This window comes from Myotis davidii, unplaced genomic scaffold, assembly GCF_000327345.1.
Source record: "Myotis davidii unplaced genomic scaffold, ASM32734v1 scaffold370, whole genome shotgun sequence".
Classification (NCBI taxonomy): Eukaryota; Metazoa; Chordata; class Mammalia; order Chiroptera; family Vespertilionidae; genus Myotis; species Myotis davidii.
Window position 1 is genome coordinate 4266769 of NW_006288615.1, and position 20655 is coordinate 4287423.

General features: G+C 50.5%; 1 protein-coding gene across 1 annotated transcript in view; it reads left to right on the top strand.

Annotated features, from left to right (window-relative positions):
* MROH2A (maestro heat like repeat family member 2A) overlaps nt 1-20655 on the top strand; it is a 42690-nt gene that overhangs the window by 6485 nt on the left and 15550 nt on the right. Inside the window, exons 8-25 of the mRNA XM_006760664.2 lie at nt 557-649; nt 827-905; nt 989-1102; nt 4404-4480; nt 5398-5517; nt 5841-5951; nt 7420-7567; nt 8612-8652; nt 9078-9219; nt 9446-9498; nt 10252-10359; nt 11928-12047; nt 12388-12510; nt 14087-14239; nt 15315-15437; nt 16372-16451; nt 19155-19263; nt 20004-20099. Coding sequence (XP_006760727.1) covers nt 557-649; nt 827-905; nt 989-1102; nt 4404-4480; nt 5398-5517; nt 5841-5951; nt 7420-7567; nt 8612-8652; nt 9078-9219; nt 9446-9498; nt 10252-10359; nt 11928-12047; nt 12388-12510; nt 14087-14239; nt 15315-15437; nt 16372-16451; nt 19155-19263; nt 20004-20099 — 1890 coding nt within the window. The remainder of the gene's footprint in view (nt 1-556; nt 650-826; nt 906-988; nt 1103-4403; nt 4481-5397; nt 5518-5840; nt 5952-7419; nt 7568-8611; nt 8653-9077; nt 9220-9445; nt 9499-10251; nt 10360-11927; nt 12048-12387; nt 12511-14086; nt 14240-15314; nt 15438-16371; nt 16452-19154; nt 19264-20003; nt 20100-20655) is intronic.

Here is a 20655-nt window from a genome sequence, read left to right on the forward strand (position 1 = left end):
GAGAGGTGCCATCTGTATGGAAGGTGGGAGGTCTGATATTTGGACGATTGACAGCAGACCCAACATCTGTGCCCTATGAGGAGCCATGGGGCCTGGTACTTTTAGGGGGAAGGGATAAGATTCCAAAGAGTTTTAGAGGCCACGGCGAGTCTGTGACCTTTGTGTAGTTTCCTGAGGCTGCTATAACAAAGAACCACAAGATGGGTGGCTTAAATCAACAGAAGTTTATTCTCTCAAGGTTCTGAGGACCAGACGTCTACATTCAAGGTGTGGGCAGGGCTGCATTCCCTCTGAAGGCTCTGGGGGAAATCCTTGCTTGCCTTTCCCAGCGTCTGGTGTCCAGGCATTGCTAGGCTTGAGGCAGCATCATTCCTAACTTGTCCTTCGTTTTCACGTGGCCTTCTTCCCAGTCCCTGTCTCTGTGTCCTCTCTTCTTATAAGGACACCAGTCATTGGATTTAAGGCCCACCCCAAATCCAGGATCACCTCATCATCAAGGGTCTGTGACCATGAGTTGGTGGAAGGTCATCTGCCACCATTTGGCCATCTGTTGCAGGTCTTGAGGCAGATCCTAGAAGTGTCGGTCATCACCAGCTCCCCCGTCCCCCAAATGCATCTACACACTATTTTCACAGAACTGCACATCCAGGTGAGGCTGGCAAGCGCTCTGGGCATGGCATTCTCAGGGTGGATCTGTAGGACGCGGGTTGCGGCAAGTGGCCAACCGGGTCAAAAGGGTGGCGGAGGCTTTGTCTTTCTCCTGTGCACCTACATTCCACTGCTCAGCTGTGACCTCACCCACCCTCCCTGCATGGCCCCTTCTTAGGTGTGCACCAAGGCCCCCGTCCAGCAGCAGTACAGCAGCCAGAATGTGAGGGAGATCGAACACTGCTTCATAGCCCTCGGTGAGGCGCTGAGCACAGCTGGGGCTGCCTCCCCCGCTGCTCTTGCTCAGTGGGATGGATTCAAACTGCCCTTCCCCCTGCAGCTCGCTCCTACCCTAAGGAGCTGATGAAGTTCTTTCTCAGCCAAATGGAGATAAGCAAGGAGGCCATCCGCGTGGGAACCCTCACCCTGATCAGGGCAGTGGTGGGCGCAGATGGTGAGCAAGGGCAGGAAGGCGGGTGGGGGTCAGGAGAGGTGGGTTTCACCCATGTCTGGACTTCTGTCATTTCCTCTTTTGTAGACACCACTGGGTGGGGCTAAGGAGCCAACGCTCTCAGTTCCTTCACGTTTTCTGTCCTTGAACTTAACCAGCACTGTGACCCATCTTCCCCACCCCTAACCCTCTCCTTAAACTCTGAATCCCAGCTTCTACCTGAGTCTGAATTTCAGACTGTTAACCCGAACCTTAGTACTAACCCCAAAGCTAACTCAAAGATGAATAGAAAGACTCATATATCATGTAGGTATATCCCTAAATCATTGACCAAATGCCCAACTTTAGTCTAAACTCCTGATTCTAAATCCTTAAACCCAAACTCTGGCCTTGATATCAAAAGGGAAATACTGTCTCCAGCCACACACTAGCTCAGACCTCACCTTTTGAACAATGTGCCCCCTGCTGGCAGCATGCAGCCCTGCAGGTACATGGTGAGAAGAGCCTGGGTGGCTTTTGCTCAGCCCTTGAACTGAGCATCTGTGTGCAGGGCACAAACCTGGCAATTGTGTGCAGGACTTTCTGTTGATAGTAAAGCTCTCTCTTCAAGAAATGCAAATTTAAGCATCAACAAGACCCTTTCTACCTATCCAGTGGGCAGAGATGATGATGACTAGATTGGCCTAGCCATTTTTCTGTAAAAGGTGATAGTAAAATTATTTTCAGCTCTGCAGGCCACATGGTCTCTGGAACAGTGGCTCAATCTGCCATTGCAGAGCAAAAGCAGCCATAGACTACAGAGCATGGCTGTGTTCCAATAAAACCTGATTTACAAAAGCCAGATTTGGGCTGAATTTAGCCTATGGGCTACACTTTGCAAATCCCTGGGCTAGAAGAACAAGAAACCAGCTTCTTACACTTCTTTGACAAGGGTGTAAAATGATAAAGAATTTTGGATGCTCAATTGGATAGGGACCAAAACCTGGGCTCAACAATCCAACGTTTTGTCAATTGTCTGAATGAAATAATTGCCCAAATGTTTGCTATAACATTGTGCATAAAAGCAAAACATTAGGAACAACCTAATTTTTTTCTATAGAAAATTTGTCGAATGATAGTATAATCAAATAATGGAGTATTATACAGCCATTAAGGGTGTAGTCAATCTATACTTTTTCATGGAAAAGCTGCCCTTTATATATTTATTGTAATACTACAGTGTGAGACAGTATATATAGCATGGCCTTGGTTATTTAAAAGAAATCTATATATTTATGCATAAATGGGTTTAAAAGACACACTTAAACTGTTGAATGGTAATTTTTTTATTTTAATCTTGCAATGAACATACAATATTTTAAAAAAATATTTTTACTTTTTTTAGAGAGGAAGGGAGAGGGAGAGAGAAAGAGAAACATTGATGAGAGAACAGAACATCGATTGGCTGCCTCCTGCACGCCCCCATGGGGGATCCAGCCCCACAACCCAGGCATGTGCCCTGACCAGGAATCGAACCAGCAACCTTTTAATGCACAGGATGATATCCAACCAACTGAGCCACACTGGCTAGGGCAACACTATGTAAAAAAATTTTATTTTATTAAAAAAATGGTTTTATTGGTTTAAGAGAGAGGAAGGGAGAGAGAGAGAAAGGTAGAAACATCAATGATGAGAGAGAATCATTGATCGGCTGCCTCCAGCATGCATCCCACTGGGGACCAAGTCCACAACTTGGGCATGCATCCTGATAGGGAATCGAACCGTGACTTCCTGGTTCATGGGTTGATGCTCAACCACTGAGCCACACCGGCTGGGTGTGCACTATTATTTTTTTAATCTTCACCTAAGGATATGTTTTTACTAATGAGAGAGAGAGAGAAAGAGAGAGAGACAAACATCAATTGGTTGCCTCACTGGGCATGCCCCCACTGGGAATTAAAACTGCAATCTTATGGTGTATGGGACGATGCTCCAATCAACTGAGCCACCTGGCCAGGACAACATACACTATTTTTACAATCAGAAAAAAAAAGTAACATTCCTCCTCAGTGCCTGATTGCCTGTCCTCATTTCCTGCTTTTCCTCCACCAGCATGGAATTCCAGTAACACCTAGACCTGAACATCAACCGGAGCACCCAACCCTAATTCTGTCCACACATTATCTCTCCAGAACCTTCTCATGGAGGTGCTTTCTCATCTCCCTTAATCTTCCTCCTCCTCTAACAGGATGTGCTGTCATTAGTTTTAAAACACAAAGCAGCATGTGCGGTGTGCCAGGCCCCATGCTAACTCATTACTGCTCACAGGACCTCTGTGAGGGAGGAACTATACTTACCCACATTTTATAGGTAAGGAAACTGAGGCACAGAGGGAAACTGAGTGATTCACCCGAGGTCACACAGCTGGGGTATACTGGGAACAGGTTTTGAACCCGGGCAGCCTGGCCCTGGAGCCCAGGCTCTCCTCAGCTATGCTTTGCAGCCTACTCATACCCACTGTGTGCCCAGCACTGTGTGCCCAGCTGAGGGGACTAAGAAGCTCTGAGGTGGAGACCCTGCTTTCTTTCTTTTTAAATATATTTTATTGATTTTTTACAGAGAGGAAGGGAGAGGGATAGAGAGTTAGAAACATTGATCAGCTGCCTCCTGCATACTCCCTACTGGGGATGTGCCCGCAACCAAGGTATCTGCCCTTGACCAGAATCGAACCTGAGACCCCTGAGTCTGCAGGCAGACGCTCCATCCACTGAGCCAAACCAGTTAGGGCAGTGACCCTGCTTTCAAGGAGAGTCTGACTGAGTTCAAAAGAGACATACAACTAAACCTGGGCCTCGCTGGTGTGGCTCAGTGATTGAGCGTTGATCCAGGCCCTAAGAGGTCACCAGTTTGATTCCCAGTTAGGGCACATGCCTGGGTTGTGGACTTGATACCCAGTGCGGGGCATACAGGAGGCAGCCGACCGATGTTTCTTTCTCATTGATGTTTCTATCTCTCTATCCCTTCTCTCCCTTCCTCTCTCTCTAAACATCAATTTAAAAGAGAGAGAGAGAGAGAGAGAGAAGAGACTGAGGGAGTGAGACATAAACACATCGGCCTAGGGTGGGCCAGTGTGGGGTGGGCCGGGCATTGGGAGTCTCTGAAAGCAGTGCCCTTCAGCATGTGGTGGTGAATTGGAGGCTCGGGAGGCTGTGACGTGGACAAGCCACCTGATGCCTGTCCAGGGAAGGTGAGCTCCTGCTGCTCTGGGCATCTCAGAGCCCAGCCCCGAGGCCATCGGCCCCCCAGGCTGGTTTTCCTCTTTCAGATCCCAGAATGAATATCAAGACCATCTGCCTGGCCATCCGGGTGGTCAAGAACACCATCTCTGACACCCGCTCCAAGGTAACAGGGCAGAGACCTGGACGGGTTGGCGCTCAGAAGTCCCTGCTGGGAAGCAAAGGGAGGTCGGCAGGGGCCTTCTTCCATCAGCAGCGCCTTGGCTCCTCTCCAGCTCTGTGGGTGGAGGCTGGCCTCCGGAAATAACGCCCTTCAGTAGGAAACCTAGTTCCCAGCCAGCCCTGAGTAGGGCTGGAGGTGAGTGAGGCCCATCAAAGCTGTGGCTCGCTCTCATCTCACTCTCACTGCTGCCTACTGGGGTCTCAGACACACTTGGACCGAGGGCAGGCCAAGGGGACTCAGCTTGGGCCAGAGCTGCTAGCCTGCCTAGGGGTGTGTAAGGTCACTACTGCATGTGAAAAAAGCAGGTGAGGGGTGCACCCTCCACCCTCCAAATAAGGGAGCCACTGCAGCCATGGCTGCCTCGGAGTGTAGCTTTGGTTCTGGCCTCGGACCCTGGGGGCTGCTGCCCGACTCCAGGGAGGAGAGGTTTAGGATGGGAGGGTCAGCAGAAACGAGGACGGAATGGGAGATTTGGACTGGGGGTTCAGGCAAAGCTGTCTTCAATACCTGGAGGCTGTCTGGGGAAGAGAGAACAGGCTTGTTCTGTGCTGGTCCACACATGAGCCCCAGGGAGCCTCAGGTTGTCCCCTGAGGATGGAGCTGTCTATGTAAAAGGCAGTGCACTCTATGTGTCTGAAAGGTCCAGGCGAGATTCTGGGTGGACATGCTGCTGAGTGGGATCCTCTGGATGAGGCAGGGGTAGTGAACAGAGTGGGTAGTGGTCAGGTGGCTCCTGAGACCCCTTCCAGCCCAGAGCACCCCAATTCTATTATCTCATGTTATGGGATTGGGCGTTGGATGCCCAGCCTCCCACCCTGGAGCCCACCCCCCCCAGCGTGTCTGTCACCCTGTCCTCTCAGGTGAGAATGGCAATTCTTCGCATCATCGGCCAGTTGGCTCTGTCTGGCTTCCAGGACAGGATCAAAGGCTGGGGCCTAAAGTACGTGTCCATTCAGCTGACCCTGTCCACCTACAAATTGGTGAGTGGTCCTGGCATGCAGACCATGGAGCAGGTGGACTTTGGAAATGGTTTCCAAAGTGTCGGAGGAAGAATGTCCCTGAGCTTGAACTATATGCATGTATGTCCTTGACACAAGTATGCAGACACAGTGAACTGTAGGTCAAGGTGGGTGCAGCCACACAGGCAGGAGTCTAGAAAACACAGAGAGGCATTCCCGGCTCGGAGCATCTTGGAGACTCAGTGTCCGGGCTTCAACCCCATGGGGGTGAGGAGATCACACCCAAGACCATAGCAAGCCCCTTGCTAGCCCTCAAGCAGGGACCCCTCGGTTCTGCATTCCAGACAAATCGCCGGGAGAGCTTTCATCAGAGGGACCTGGAGGAAAAGATGGTTCACAAAGTCACCATGGACACCGTGAAGATCATAACCTCTGCTGTCAGTGGGATGACCAACGTGAGTGAGCCCCGCCCACCTGCCCACTGGGCTGGCACACGGAAGCTAATTGCTCATGTCTGCATGGCTCAGGCTTGGGGAAATGGGGCATGTCCAGGACGGTGCTGTTGCTTCTCCCATTCCCACTGCCTGTGATGCGTGGGGGCCTTGATCTTCCAATTGCCTGAGCTGTATAGTCCTTCAAGATCCAGTTCCAGAGCCAGATGCTTAATGGGAACTCAGAGCCCCCAGATGCTTGGGCAATGGCTGGCACACAGTGAGCCTTACTATGTATCAGTTGACTTATTGCCCGAAATGTATTTGTTGACTTAAATCCCCTTCAGCCCTGATAAGTTGTGTGTGTGTGTCTGTGTGTGTGTGTCTGTGTGTGTGTCTGTGTGTGTGTCTGTGTGTGTGTCTGTGTGTGTGTCTGTGTGTGTGTGTGTGTGTGTGTGAAAACAAATTATTTTAGTGGTTTAATTCCATAAACATACAGTAAAGACATGAGGACATACACCAAAATGACACAGTATGACCCCAATGAATTCACAGGATTAAAATGCTGTTTCCAGTTCACCGCGAGGCCTCCTCCTCAGGGGAACCCAGGAGCTGAGGATTCTAGTCCTGGCCGCCAGGATAGCTGAGTGACTTCACTTGTTAATTAGTAGCACAGGAGCCTTAGTCCAAACTCCCAGAGATGCATAGTGAGGCTTAGGGGGACCAGGATTAGCTGGGGGTGTTCAATAAGCATTCATGGAGGGAGGAGATGGTAGGATGAAGTTGGGGGGCTCCAAGAATCTATTTTAGTCAGCGTTCTCCTGAGAAACAGGGCCATAGGAGAAGTACACATACATACACACAACTTATTTCAAGGCATTGGTTTGTGCAAATGTGGGGGCTGGCAAGCCTGAAGTTTGCAGGACAGGCCTGCAGGCTGGAAACTCAGGTAGGAGCTGCTGCTGCTGTCATGAGGCAGAATATCCTCTTCCTTAGAGAAACTTAGTTTTTTTTGCTCTTAAGGCTCTTTAGCTGATGGGATGAAGTCCACCCACCCTATCTCGGATAATCTCCTGTTGGGTTGAATAACTGGGTACTCTCACCTAGTCATGTTGACACATAAACCTGACCATCACAGTGGGCAAGCTTGGCTGAGTCATCTGCCCAGTGTGCACCTCTGTAGGATTTGGGGTCAGAGGGAGGGTGCTGGTCAAAGAGGATGTGATGGTGTGGGGTTGGTGGGAGGTCAGCCGGGCTGGGAGTTGGGCCCCCAGGACTAGCTGGCTTCCTCCGCCATATCAGGGGGTTGTGACTTGATGGCCCTGACAAAGACTGGGGTTGGCAGCGGAGCCAGCCAGGGTTGAGGCTGTCAGTGGGTGGGAGTACAGTTTTGGGAAACTTGAGGTGAGGTCCACACTGTGGGAGAACCTGACCCATCTCCTCGTGTGGCCATGGGACGTCCCAGCTAATCCTGGCCCCCTCTCTCCACCAGGAGTTTTGGGTGAGGCTCTTGTGCTACATCATGGAGACCAATAACATGGAGGTCTTGACCCCCATCTGCATCAGCCTCACAAACCTGGCGGAACGCCAGTTCCACATCATGGATGGGGAGACCAGCATGACCAGCAAGAGTAGGCATGGTGGGCAGCATCCCTGAGCCAGCTGGTGGGATTGGGTGGGTCCCTTAAGTGAGACCCTCCATGTCTCTGAACACTTCCCCTCCTCCGGGAAGCATCCCGAGTCCAAACAGTCAGGCCAAAGGCCTGCCCTTGCCTCATCTGAGGAGGTAGTAACACTGGACAAACTTCCTCTGGTGGCTCATTGTTCATGTCCCCATGACCCAGCCCAGACCCCACCCTTTCGAGGTCCTGCTCAGCCTCTCCCCTCATGTGACCCCTTTGAGCTGCTGTGAGCCAGGTGGAGGAACTATAAATGTCCCATCGTGAGTCCTCTGTGAACCACTCCACTACTGTGGTCCCCACGACAAGCACTATGAACATCAGACTCAAAAAAGTGACTAGGCCCAGCTATGTGCAGGATGACACTGCTATTCCCAGGGGGCTGCTCTCAGGGCCCAGGGGTTTGCTGATGGGCATGGCTGACAGTGGAGGTGATTTGAGGTGCCCTTTAGGACCCAGGGACAGCAAATGGTTGGAGCCTGCTTTGAGCAACCCGTGAGGCCACCCCCTGAGGTCTTCCTCATGCCCCCACTCCCAACTCGGCTCTCTCACTTGCAACTTCTCAGGAAGCCTGGTCCTCCCTTGCCCACTGGTCCAAGCGCTGTGTTCGTTTCTTACACTCATTGACTCCCAGCACCTGTAGTTGCGGGGAGGTGGGGGGCAAGTGTCTGATTACTGTTGGCTCAACAGTTGCCAAGGTTCACAGTAAGAGACGCATAATCTCATGGGAGACCCTGGTGTCCACTACAAAGTGGGCTTATCCTGAAAATAGCATCTTCTAAGCCCCAGCCCATAGCATGATTCTCCACTCTTCCCAGGATAAGCCAATTAAAGTGATGTTCTTTATGGAAAATCCCCTGTGCCCATATATTCTCTCTGTGGACAATGGGGTCGTGTTAGGAAAGCACCTTCCAGGGTAAAGCTCCACCTTGGGGACACGGGGGTGGGACACTTCCTGGTTTGGGCCAAGCACTCCAGCAGGGGTCGAATCTCCTTCTTCCTCAGTGGACCTACCTGCACCGCAGAAGCTGCTGGCCCGTCTCCTGGTGAGTGGCTCGCCCAGGTTGTGCCCTGGCCTGGCTGAGACCATGTCCTTTGGTGCCCCTCCCTCGAGCTCCTAATTCCCAGAGCCCCCAGAGTGGGGAGGGAGCTGGACATTTGGACAACAGAGCTTTCCTGGTCCCTGCTGTCCCTCTGGTATAGGTGTGCCAGGGACAGTGGACTCGGCCCTGCTCTCAGATTCCTCTTCTCGGCCTTTGAGCATCTCAAAGCACCCCCAGGACAGTGGCTTGCCTGTCCCCAGGAGGCGGGCTCCATCTTGCACCTTTGTGTGGACCCCGGATGCTAACCCATGACCCATGGGGCAGGGAAGGAGCCCACGATCTGGTCCCAGGTGTTCTTTGTGGGGGCGAGGAGCCCAGGGCTGCTCAGACCATGGGCAGAGCCCCAATGGAGTCTGGGTTCCCTGCAGGTGCTGATGTCATCCCCCTACGAAGGGGAAGGGAGGGGGATAGCCATGCTCAACCTTCTGAGGACCCTGAGCCACAGCATTGCGCCCTCCATGGCCGACATGTGGGAGCTGGAGATTCCACTGCTGATCAAGTACCTGGAAGGTGAAGTGCCCTCTCAGCGTGCAGACTCGGGTACTAATTATGTGGCTTGCACACCAGGAGGTGAGGCTATGGTAGACCAGCACAGCCTATTTTGGTCCTTGGGAAGGGGGGGAGGGAAATATAGCGTGTGGTGAGCATGCTCCATGGGAGGCTTCACAGGCCAGGCTAAGGAGGTGCCTCAGAGGGGAGCAGCAGAGAGTAACATGTGTGATCCTTCTTTCTGCAGAACATACTAAGTTTACCTGGAATCAGGAGACTTGGGCGGACAAGCTGATTCAGGTAAAGGGGTGACCCAGCCTGCAGAGGCTGGGGAGGATGGATGGGAGGGTGTGGGGAGCCAATATAGGGTTAAGCTTCAGGCTGACAAACAAGTCCCAGCTTAGAGGGCACAGTCCTCTTACCATAATTAGGCTTGACCTTATAACACTCCCTAGATCTTATCTGGGAAGCTAATGGGCTGAGGGATGTGCAGGAAGTGTAACTACAGTCAAAACAAGTGAAACTCACAAGAACAGTGTAACTATGGTAACCACTACCTTGTTTACCTCTGACTATAAAATGGTTGGTGGGCCTGAGCACCAGTGGAAGTCTTTCCTCTTGAGTTGGGCTTACCGGCCTGGCCCCCCAATATTCCCAAATTATCTCTTGTCTTTTCTCTTTCATTTGTGTGCGGCTCTTCTTCCAGATCCTGAACTCTGAACCACACGGGACTTGGAGGGAAACATTTACAACAGGAGGGCACTTGGTGGGGTTGGCATGTGGAGATTTTAGGAGTCCCTAAAGGACACACTCTCCTGTTAGAAGATTCGGGGGGGTGGGGGTGGTATGAAGCATTCCACAGCTGTGTCTAGCAGCAGGGAGAACAGAGGGCCTTCCATTCTGTGACACCAAATACTCAGGAAATCAACACATGGCTGACACCCTTCCCACCATCTCACAAGCCACAGCTGTTCCCCAGACCCCCAGATCCCCAGAACTAGTACCACACAACTTCACTGGAGCACTGCACACCAATGTCTTCTGCCTCCCCAGTTTCTGAGACTCTCCCTCAAGAAGACTCGGGGTTCCAACTGGAGCCTTCGTCTGGCCAAAGAGCTGAATAACCAGATCGAGAGCTTTGACAGCCCCTCCCTGGAGAAGGTTGGTCCCCACATCAGCTGTGTGAGAGCAGCTGTACCCACGGCTGTCTACAGGGTCCTGGGAAGAGAGAAGGGGGGTTCAGACCAGTGGGGTTTTGTATTGTGTGTGTGTGTGTGTGTGTGTGTGTGTGTTTTTAAGAACCTGCTTGTTGAAGCTGGGCAACCTCTCCTCTAGTCACCAGCTTCCCCATCCTTCTCACCTCACTCTCCACCTGAAGTTGTTGATATCAGAGTCCAACAGGCAGGACTGAGATGTCTGAACAGATTTTGGTAGATAGGGAAAGGGTGAGGATGACATAGAGCCACAGGAGGCTAACGGAGTCTCAAGGTTCTAGCTTAGCAGTAAAGAAGATAAGGTCAAAATTAACATCAGAAATCATTATCTTCCTATATACAAAAAAAAAATACAATACAATATAATGAAAACATAGTCAAAGGACCAGTGCAATGTAAAATATATAATCAACATAACTTCAATCATGAAATGTTAAATATGTGAAGAACGCAAAATTGCAAGGAGAGGCAGGGGAGCTAAAAGAAGCCCTAATCAAATAGATACCACCTCTTGTTCGTAAATAGGGTCTCAATGTTGTAAAGGTGTCCATTGTTCTCAAATTAATCTGCAACATCATTTCTCCCAGTCAAATTCCGAGAAGGAGTTTTTATGGAAATTTGGCAATTTTATGAAATTTTACCAGATTCTTTTAAAGTTCATCTGAGTGGGGGAAAAAAGTAAGAGAATAGCTAAAAATATATTGAAAATGAAGCAGGGTAAGGAAGGATTCAGTGTCCCAGAGCAAAGATTGAAGTGTACTAAATAAAATAAAACCGTGGGCCAACCAGAAGAATACATGGGGTGAGTATTTTTATGATCTTAACATGGAATAGACCTTCATATGCATGAAAATAAACCAGAGAAGACAAAGGAAAAGAAAATCACTTTCCTCTATGAAAATGAAAAATTTCTCTGTGACAAAACAAAATTATCATAAATAAAATCAAAAGGGAAATGAGACATGGGGGAAAGAGACCACTAAAAGTGATCTGCCAGTTGATTCTTCTGATACTCGTTTGTTAAGAAGTGAGCCTTGGACTACGCTTCCTGGTTCTACCACTTCCTGCTTGCTTTCTCATCTCTCAATACTATAATCATAGTTACCTTCTACAGTTGTGTGGATTAAATGTGGATTTCAAATATATACACCAAGTTCTTACAAGTGAAAACAAAATAGGAGAATAACTGAACAGGAGATGGGGAAAGAATATAGACAGAAATTCTAAAATGGATCTTGAAACTATGCAAAGGTGATCTACAAGACTAATAAAGAAATAAATGAAAATGGGAAGGTCCCCCTCTCACTGGTAATGTCCGATTGAGGGGGAGAATGTGGGAAAATGGGTCCTCTTGGATTAGTTGGTGGGAGTGTAAATTGTTTGAATTTGTATAGGAGAGAAATTTGGGCCCCACTATTTATAATATGCTTGTCCTTGTACATACAGTCCAACTGCCCCTGAACATTTATTTTAAAGACTGTACACTGAAGTTCCATTTGTCCTCTGACATTCTAGAGCTTCCTGTACCGGGCGTTGGGCTTCACCTTGGCCACAGGCCTGGAGGCTGATAAGGTGGAGGTGTTGCTGCTGGAGCTGCTGTATAAGACCGACTACAGCAAGGACTTTGACCGAGAGGTGAAGGCACTCTGCAGCCCCCTCCTATCTGTCAGAGCTCCCTGGACCCTCAGGGGATATGGCATATGCATGCACGCATGCATGCGTGTACCTGTGCATGCACACATGTACCTGTGCATGCACAGGTGTATGCATTCATGTCTGTGTGTGTACCTGTGTGTGCATGTGTTCCTTTGTATATATATATGTGTACCCATGTGTGCATGTGTGTACTTGTTCATGTGTATACATACACACGTGTGCGCGCCCATGTGCGTGCACATGTGTGTATGTGTGTATGGTGGCTCCTCCTCTGCCCCCTTCCTGCCCCCTCACCCTAGCTGACTGGGTCTCCCCACAGGGTGTGATTCTGTGCTTTGGGCTGTGCGCCCAGGGCCAGGTGAAGACTGTGCTGAGTGTGCTCCAGGACTTTGAGGAGAGGATTCAGGAATCAGAGGAGTCCTGGCAGATCAGTGCTTGGCGGGTAAGGCTCCTTCTCTCTACAACCAGGTTTCTAGGGGCCTCTTAGAGCAGTGGTCGGCAACCTGCGGCTCGCGAGCCACATGCGGCTCTTTGACCCCTTGAGTGTGGCTCTTCCACCAAATACCAACTTCTGTGCATGGGCCACGAAGTTTCAATCGCACTGTATGTGCGTGCCCGCATGTGGTATTTTGTGGAAGAGCCTCACTCAAGGGGCCAAAAAGCCGCATGTGGCTTGTAAGCCGCAGTTTGCCGACCAGGGTCTTAGAGCAGCAGTGTTCTCAGCACCCAACCAAGGTTCTTACCCAATCACAATAAGAACCTCTTTTCTTGCCTGGCCAGTGTGGCTCAGTGGTTGAGCATTGATCCATGAACCAAGAGGTCACGGGTTCGATTCCCCGTCAGGGCACATGCAGGAGGCAACCGATCTATGTTTCTCTCGTATGGATATTTTGTTCTATCCCTCTCTTTTCCTCTCTCTCTCTCTCTCTCTCAAAAAAAATAAATAAATAAATCAAAAACATTAAAAAAAAAAAAGAACCCCCCTCCATGTCTCTTATCCTCAAAATGACTGTGATCTGGAGGCCACCTCAAACAGAGCTTTTGCTGTTGGATAATTTAAAGAACACAAGGTGGGCCTTTCCAGAACCCAGATATTTCACAGGAGTCTGAGCCTTTAGCTATTCATGATGAGGGTACCTGGGTGCAGGCTGGCAGTGCAGGGTCCCAGGCCTTGTCCAGTCCCACTGGGTCTGAAGAAGTGAAGGTGCTTTCCACATGTTGGGAGCTCTGCCTCAGTGAACCAATGGGGCTTGGATGGAGGTGGTATAGACGAGAGCAGTGAAGCTTGTCCAAAGGTGTGCAGTTGGCTAGTGGTAAAGCCAGGCGTTGGACCCAAGCAGCCATGGCCAGCCTCTGGTCCAGCTTCCTGCTGCAGGGCCTGGTGCCACAGGTCGGCGGAGGCCCAGTGGGCAGTCATCTGGAATCACTGACTCCTCAGGCTTTGGCCTTGACCTCCACCCTTGCCCTGGGGTCTAGCTGTTTGGCTGGAGAGTGTCTCTCAACCTGTTCCACAGAGCAGGACCTGAGACCTGGATTTTTATTTGCACCCTGGCAGGGTCCAGGGGCCCCCAGCCTCACGTCCGAGGAGGGTTTGGTGGTCTCTGACACCTCCTCTCAGGAGAGCAGGGCTGAGGTGTCTGTTCCTACTGGATCCCCAGCATCATGAGAGCCCCTGGCCCAGAGCAGGTGCCTGGCAGGTGCGGGTATGAGGGCATGCACAGCCTGCCTCTGCTTAGGAGTCTCCACACAGCCAACTACTCACAGCTAATGGACAGTCTGACCTTGCTCTGACTTACTCACCACACTACACCCAGGGCCCAGCATGTTGTAGGTGCTATATAAAAAAGTACTGAATGAACGACTGTTTTAGGCACAGTTGGCTGACTCAGTGGCTCTTTTGGTCTTGTAACCAGAGACGATCCGAGAGCAGCTGGGGCTGACCCTGCTCGCTCCTAGCAGGGAAAGTTGAGCACATTACCCCAACCCAGCAGGTCTTCTCCTTGTCATTGGCCTTGCAGAAGGACCACCCCTGGAGGCGGGAGACAGTGAAGAGCGCTCTCATGGTGATGTACAGCTGTGTGGCCTTGCACTGCCACTGGCAGATGCTTCTCACTCATGTGGACACCCCCATCACCGCCAAAATCATTCACCACTACACCAGCAGCTCCCAGGTAACCCAGGAGGACACAGACCCACCGTCAGTGCCCAGGAGATGCCCCCCTTTAGCCAGGTGGGCAGAATGCCACCCTGCTTTCCTCTCTGGGTGGTGGTGAGGCCAGGAGCTGGGTCCAGGCAGCCCATGGCCCACATGGGGACATCCAGGAGTCCTACGTGACTCCCAGCATTTGGGAGGCCCATTGCCCCAGTCTGTGCTATTTTTTGCTGCAGGAGGACGTGGCATGTAGCCCCTTCCTCAAGTGCTGGGAGGGGTGAGCATGGGTCCTCAGAAGTCACAAGCTGAGCCCCCCCTTTCCAGTCTCCCTCCCTCCCTCTACCCTAGCCCTCCACTCCAGACAGCTGCCCCTTGGCCTTCCATAAGGGACAAGATGTGGGGTTGTCTTCAGAAATGCAAAGGGACTAGCTACTTTCTTTGAATAACAAGGAAGGGAAAACACAGAGAATGAAGCACATACTATTTTGTTATTATTTTTAAAATTGTAGTAAAATACCCCTAACCTAAATGTTGCCATCATGACCCTGTTAAGTGGCATTATGTACATTCACGTAGTTGTGCAGCCATCACCACCATCCATCTCCAGCACCCTTTGTCCTTCAAAACTGAAACTCTGCACCCATCGAATGACTGCCCAGCCACCTCTCCAGCCCCTGGCAGCTATTCCACTTCCTGTCTCTGAGCCTGACTGCTCCAGGTACCTCGTATAGGCAGAATCATCCAGTATTAAAATGCCCTCAAGATTCATCCATGTTGTGAAAGCAAAGAGGTTTTATCTCAATAACTTTTATCTCCCATGACACACAGGACTTGGTGCCCCTGGCCAGCGAGGGTGCTCAGTGACCGGCACTGCTGCCCTCAGGTGCAGGTGTGGGGGGGTCTGGCCCGCAGCCCCACCATGAAGCAGGTGCTCTGTCAGTGGCTGAAGGACAGAATGAGGCTGGCTGTCTCTCAGGGTGGTGGGAGGAGCATCCGTAGGCGGCTGCAGGGTCCAGGCACGAAGACTTTGGCTGGGGATTCTTGGACTCACTCACAACACGCTTCTTCCATCCCGCTGCCTGGTCTGTGCACAGGACATCTGCCTCAAAATGGCCTTCATGAAGAGCGTGGTGCAGATCTCGAATGCCATCGAAAACCTCAAGGGCCCGGGGGACTTTCAATTTGCCCAGAAGATGACTCTTACTGCCATTATAATGGTAAGCTGGGAGCCTGGGGCCTGGGGCCTGGGGCCTGGGCAGTGTGGGGTCTAACTCTGCAAGTCCCTGAGGGCATCTGAGGGACGAGGGGCCTCCCGGGTCTCTGAAGCCCATTCTGTCTCAGTTCTGCTGTGGTCCAACTGTAGGAGTTCTGAGATGAGAGTCTCATATCTGATAAAGGGTTTCATAGCCAGGAAACAGCCCAGCTCTGTGTGCCCCTGAGGGGGTGGGTTCAGGGTGGGGACACACAGGTCCACCAGCTCAGCCCCATGTTGCCCCAGCATTTCTCTGTACGTAGGAAGGACCTCTGGGCAGGTGTCGGCTGCAGGCAGAGCTTAAAACTATTTTTGCACAGAACTTTGATAAGATCTAGAAAATGTCCATCACCCAAAGGCAAGAAGCAGTGACAGGTGCTGATGAAGGTTGTGGGACAGCCACTGCCCTGGCCCCAGACATCCCCATGCCCTGCAATGCCTTAGCCCCAGACACCGCTCCGGCTGTGTTGGAAGCAGTTCAGGAGGGAAGTGAGATGTGGGTGGTACAGGAGGCCCTGAGGCCAAACGTGATTTTGGCTCTTGCCTGGACCAGGAGCTCTGTGCATGTCATTTCACACCAGTCACAGGACTGCCGAGTCCTCGTTTTACATGTAAGGGAACTTGGTCTCAGGCAGGAGAAGTGGTTTTCCCAAGGATACAGTTGAGTAATGCAGACCTGAGTGGGAATCACACATCCATCTTGAGTCCCACACCTTTTACCAGATTTTGCCCTTCCCCGAAAATGGCAAAGGCCAAGTGATTCTAAAAATGTCAGGTCTTCCTGGCATTAATGCTGGGAGTACTGCCACCATCAGGGCCCCTGAGATTTAAGGGCCCCATCCTTCCTGGCCTGGGACTCTGGGTGGCTTGGCAGCTCACTGCCCTGCTCTGCCGGGCAGGCGATCATCAAGGCGGAGCCGACCAACAATCTCGTGTCTCCCATGCGCACCATGGCCATGGATGCCCTCCTGCACCTGAGGTGAGCTGGGCCCCTGCTTGTGCCCCAGGCACCTCTCCTGGACAGATGCAAACCATCCCTCGGCGCTCCTTGGTGCAGGTCTGCCTCCGTAGCAAGGGTCTTGGGTGGCAGCTCCCAGGCAATGGGCCATCCTGGAAGATGGGAATCTGCTTCCACGCATCTTGTCCATAATTCTCAACAATATTTCAGGCTGTGCTCTTCTCCTTGGATGGGAGGTGACTGGCAGAGAGGTAGGCTATTCTTTGGTCCATTAGGAGATGTTTCGAGCAAAAGGTCACACAGTGACCCTGAATAGCCAGCAGGAAGATGGCCTCCTTCCACCTGGGTTGGGCTCAGCCAAGGAAGTTATGTATCAGCATGGTATTAATTCAGTTATACAAATAATGTAAGTAATAGAATACCTGAGGTGTGTCTTCTGGAACTGTCCATCCACTGGTGGGACGAGGGGTAGGGGGGAGCAGCTATGTGTTTGTAAAATCTGTATTTGAAGTGGTTGGGTCCTCTTTAGGAAATCTCCACCAGTTAGGAGATTCATCATTTAAACTCATAGCAGAACTGCCTGTTGTTTTAGAGGCAACACATGGACAGATTTGAAATCAATTTCACAAACATCCCTTCAGGGACTCAGAGGTAAGGCGAACACATACACAAGGAATTAGAGGTCAGCACTGAGTGTTTGTAGGTGAACAACAAAAAAAAAATCTAAGACCAGAAAAAGGGGGCTACTAGCAAGATGCAATTCAGTTGTTATAACAGGGACTAGAAAAGGGAGCTGGCAAAAGGAGTTTACCTTTTGATCTGGGCTTAAACAAAGTAGAGGGATGTGGGTAGGAGTTGGAAGCTTCCAGAAGGACAGAACCCCTTTGGGGGAGGGAGGCAGGAGTTTATTAAAGTTAAAGTCACTCCCAATGATTCTAGAGGCACAATAGAGCCAATGGGGAACCTTTACCCATACAGATACCCTAGCCCCACCCAAGAGCTCTAAATAAGGATCCGTGGAGCCTGACAAGGCCCTAGGGTGCTTCAAAAACTCTCCAGGTGATTCTAAAATGCACGTAGGCTTGAGAATGATTGATTAAGGGATAGCTAAGATCAAGAAATAGCCCAAGTGCCCATCAGTAGATGAGTGGATAAAAAAGCTGTGGTACATTTACACAACGAAATACTAGGCAGCTGTAAAAAAGAATGATCTCGTATTCTTTGAGACAGCATGGAGGGACCTGCAGAGTATTATGCTAAGTGAAATAAGCCAGTCAGAGAAAGATTGGTATCACATGATCTCACTTATACGTGGAATCTAATGAACAAAATAAACTGACAAACAAAATAGATCCAGAAACATTGAAGCATGTAACAGACTTACCCATTTCAGAAATGGGGGCAGGAAGAGATTAAGCAAAAAACTTAGATACAGCCTATATAACAAAAGCCTAATATGCTAAGTGTCCAGTCATCCGGTAGTTTGTTCAACCAATCAAAGCATAAAATGCTAGTGATATGCCCTAGAGCCCTCCCACAGTCTCTCTCCAGCTGGCCAACCTCTTGCATCCCTCCCCAGCCCCCATCATGCACCAGTGGGGTCCTTCAGCTTGGCCTGCAACCCCCCCCCCCCAATCTCGGACCCCTCAGGGGAGGGATATCTGAGAGCCAGTTTCAGCCTGATCCTACAGGCCAGGCTGAGGGACCCCATGGGTGCACAAATTTGTGCACCAGGCCTCTAGTATATGCATAATCCATGGACAGACAATAGTGTGGTGAAGGCCTGGGGAGGGGGCGGGAGAGGAGTGGAAGATGGCAGGAGTTGGGGGACAACTGTAATATATTGAACAATAAAGATACATTTAAAAACAAAGAAAGAGAATGGGCTAGATATCTAAAGCAGCTATGTACAAACCTGGAGGGGTTATCAAAACACAGATGGCTGGGCCCTAATCCCTAGAGTATTTGATTCAGTAGCTCTGAGGTGGGGCCATAGAATTGGCATCTGTATATATAAAAGCCAAGCGACCGGAACAACAGAACAACCAGAATGACCAGTCAACTATGACGTGCACTTCGGAGGCCAACCAGCCTGTTCAGGGCCCCGATTGGCTTCCCCCAACCTCCCACAGCCCCTACTCCTGGCTGGCCAATCGGGGGCAGGGCTGACTGGCCAAGCTCCTGTGTCCCCTCACCCCCACCAGCTCTGCCTGATGGCCCCCATCAGGGCAGGCTGGCCAGCCCCCACCCATGCACGAATTTGTGCACCGAGCCTCTAGTTTCTAATAAACTCTAAGGTGACCTACTACTGCTGGTCCAGGTATTACACTTGACCCTGGGCTAATACCAACTTGGAAGGCAGAGTCCATGGTTGTGTTCTTGGAGGAGCAATGGAATGTTTCTGAGCAGGAAATGGGCAGGGTTAGAGATACCAAGTAGGAGAGGTGGCCTTGGATCCTTGGTTCTGCCTCTCAATCCCTGACATAGTCACTGGACACTGATGGCTGAGCAGAGCACAGACCCCTGGGGAGGGTGCACACCTAAACCCGCAACCAGGAAAGCTGGTCTCTCTCTTGATCTGTGACATGCCTCCACCCCAAGGCCCTGCAGGAGATGGTGCACATGAGTTGTCTGGCAGAGGGCCAGGAGCCCGGGATGTCTACCCCTCCCAGTGGGATCTCAACTTCCACTGACCACTCCTTCTGTCACTTTTTCTTTCCTTAGCAAAGTGAAGCCTTTCTACTCCACAGAGGAAAACAGTGAGCTGATGGATATCAGTATACATTCTGTAATTTCTCTCCAACCCCCAGGAAAGGACAATGAGTCCATTAAGGTAGGTCCCTCTGAGCCACCTCATTTTCTGGATCAGGACCTGGAAGTTTCCTTTAACATGAATAGTGCTGAGAGCCCACCATCCTGAACCACCCATCTAACCACCCATGGTTAGAGGCAGCAAAGTGCAGCAGACTCTGTTTGTCAGTGTAAGGTGATGCTAACTGCTGTAACAGATAAACTCTGAAATCTCTGTGGTTTAACAGCATGAGAGTGTAGTTCCAATTGGCAGTGGGGGTGGGGATAGAGCTGCTTTACACAGTTATTCAGGAGCCCTGCCTTCTCAGTGCCTGGTTCCGAAGGTCTGCATGGGTATTGATATCCAGCGTGGAGAGGAAGAAAAAGAGTATGGAGGATTTATGAGCTACTTTGCTCACCTTCTATTGGTCAGAACTCAGTCACATGGCTCCACTTAAATATAAGGGGTGCTGGGAAATGTAGTCCCAGACTGGAGAGCTATTTTCCAGGAACACTGTTGGAAAAGGACAAATCTTTTGTGATCAGGCAGCCATCTGTGCCTCCAGGGCCTGGCCCTGGATGAAGAGTCAGGAGAACTGGACTCTAGGAGTTCCGTTTCCTCCTTTGTGAAACGGGTTCCTCTTAAGAAGCTGACTTTTACACCATGTGAGAAGACAAGTGTACAGCACTCAATCTGAGCAAAAGTAAAAGAGCTGTTTATCTGATCATCTTATATTGTGCACCCTCCTCATTGCTGCCTGGCTTTTCCCTCTCTTGTCACAGACCCTATACACGAATGCCCTGTGTGTCCTGCAGCAGCTGATGGAGGGCCTCTTGCAGAGGCAGATGGACCCCAAGGGCCTGCAGGAGATGGTGCATGTGAGTTTTCTGTCAGAGGGCCAGGGATCCACCTCTCCCAGGAAGCTGGCCTGAGGGCCAGACTCTCTGTGGAAACGGGGGTATGAGTTAAACATTGTTTTGGGAACTTTATTTAGAGAAAATTTAAAATTTGCTGAAAAGCTGCAAATATAGTAAAAAGAACTTTTGTATACCTTTCACTCAGATTTACAATTTTTAATATTTTGCCACATTTTTCTCTTCCTCATTACACACACACACACACACCCACACACACCCCTTTTAAATCATAGACAGCTGCAGATATTAAGAACAAGAATAGTCTCTTTTTTATTTCTTATTTTGTTTAAGCCTCACCTGAGGGTGTTTTTTATTGATTTTGGAAAGAGGAACAGAGAGAGAGAGAGACATTGATCCATTGCCTCCCATCAATGCCCCAACCGGAGATTGAACCCACAGCCTAGGTATGTGCCCTGGATGGGAATTGAACCCTTTTGATGTACAGGATGGTGCTCCAACCAACTAAGCCACCCTGCCAGGGCAAGAATAGTCTCTTATATAACAACTAGAGGCCCAG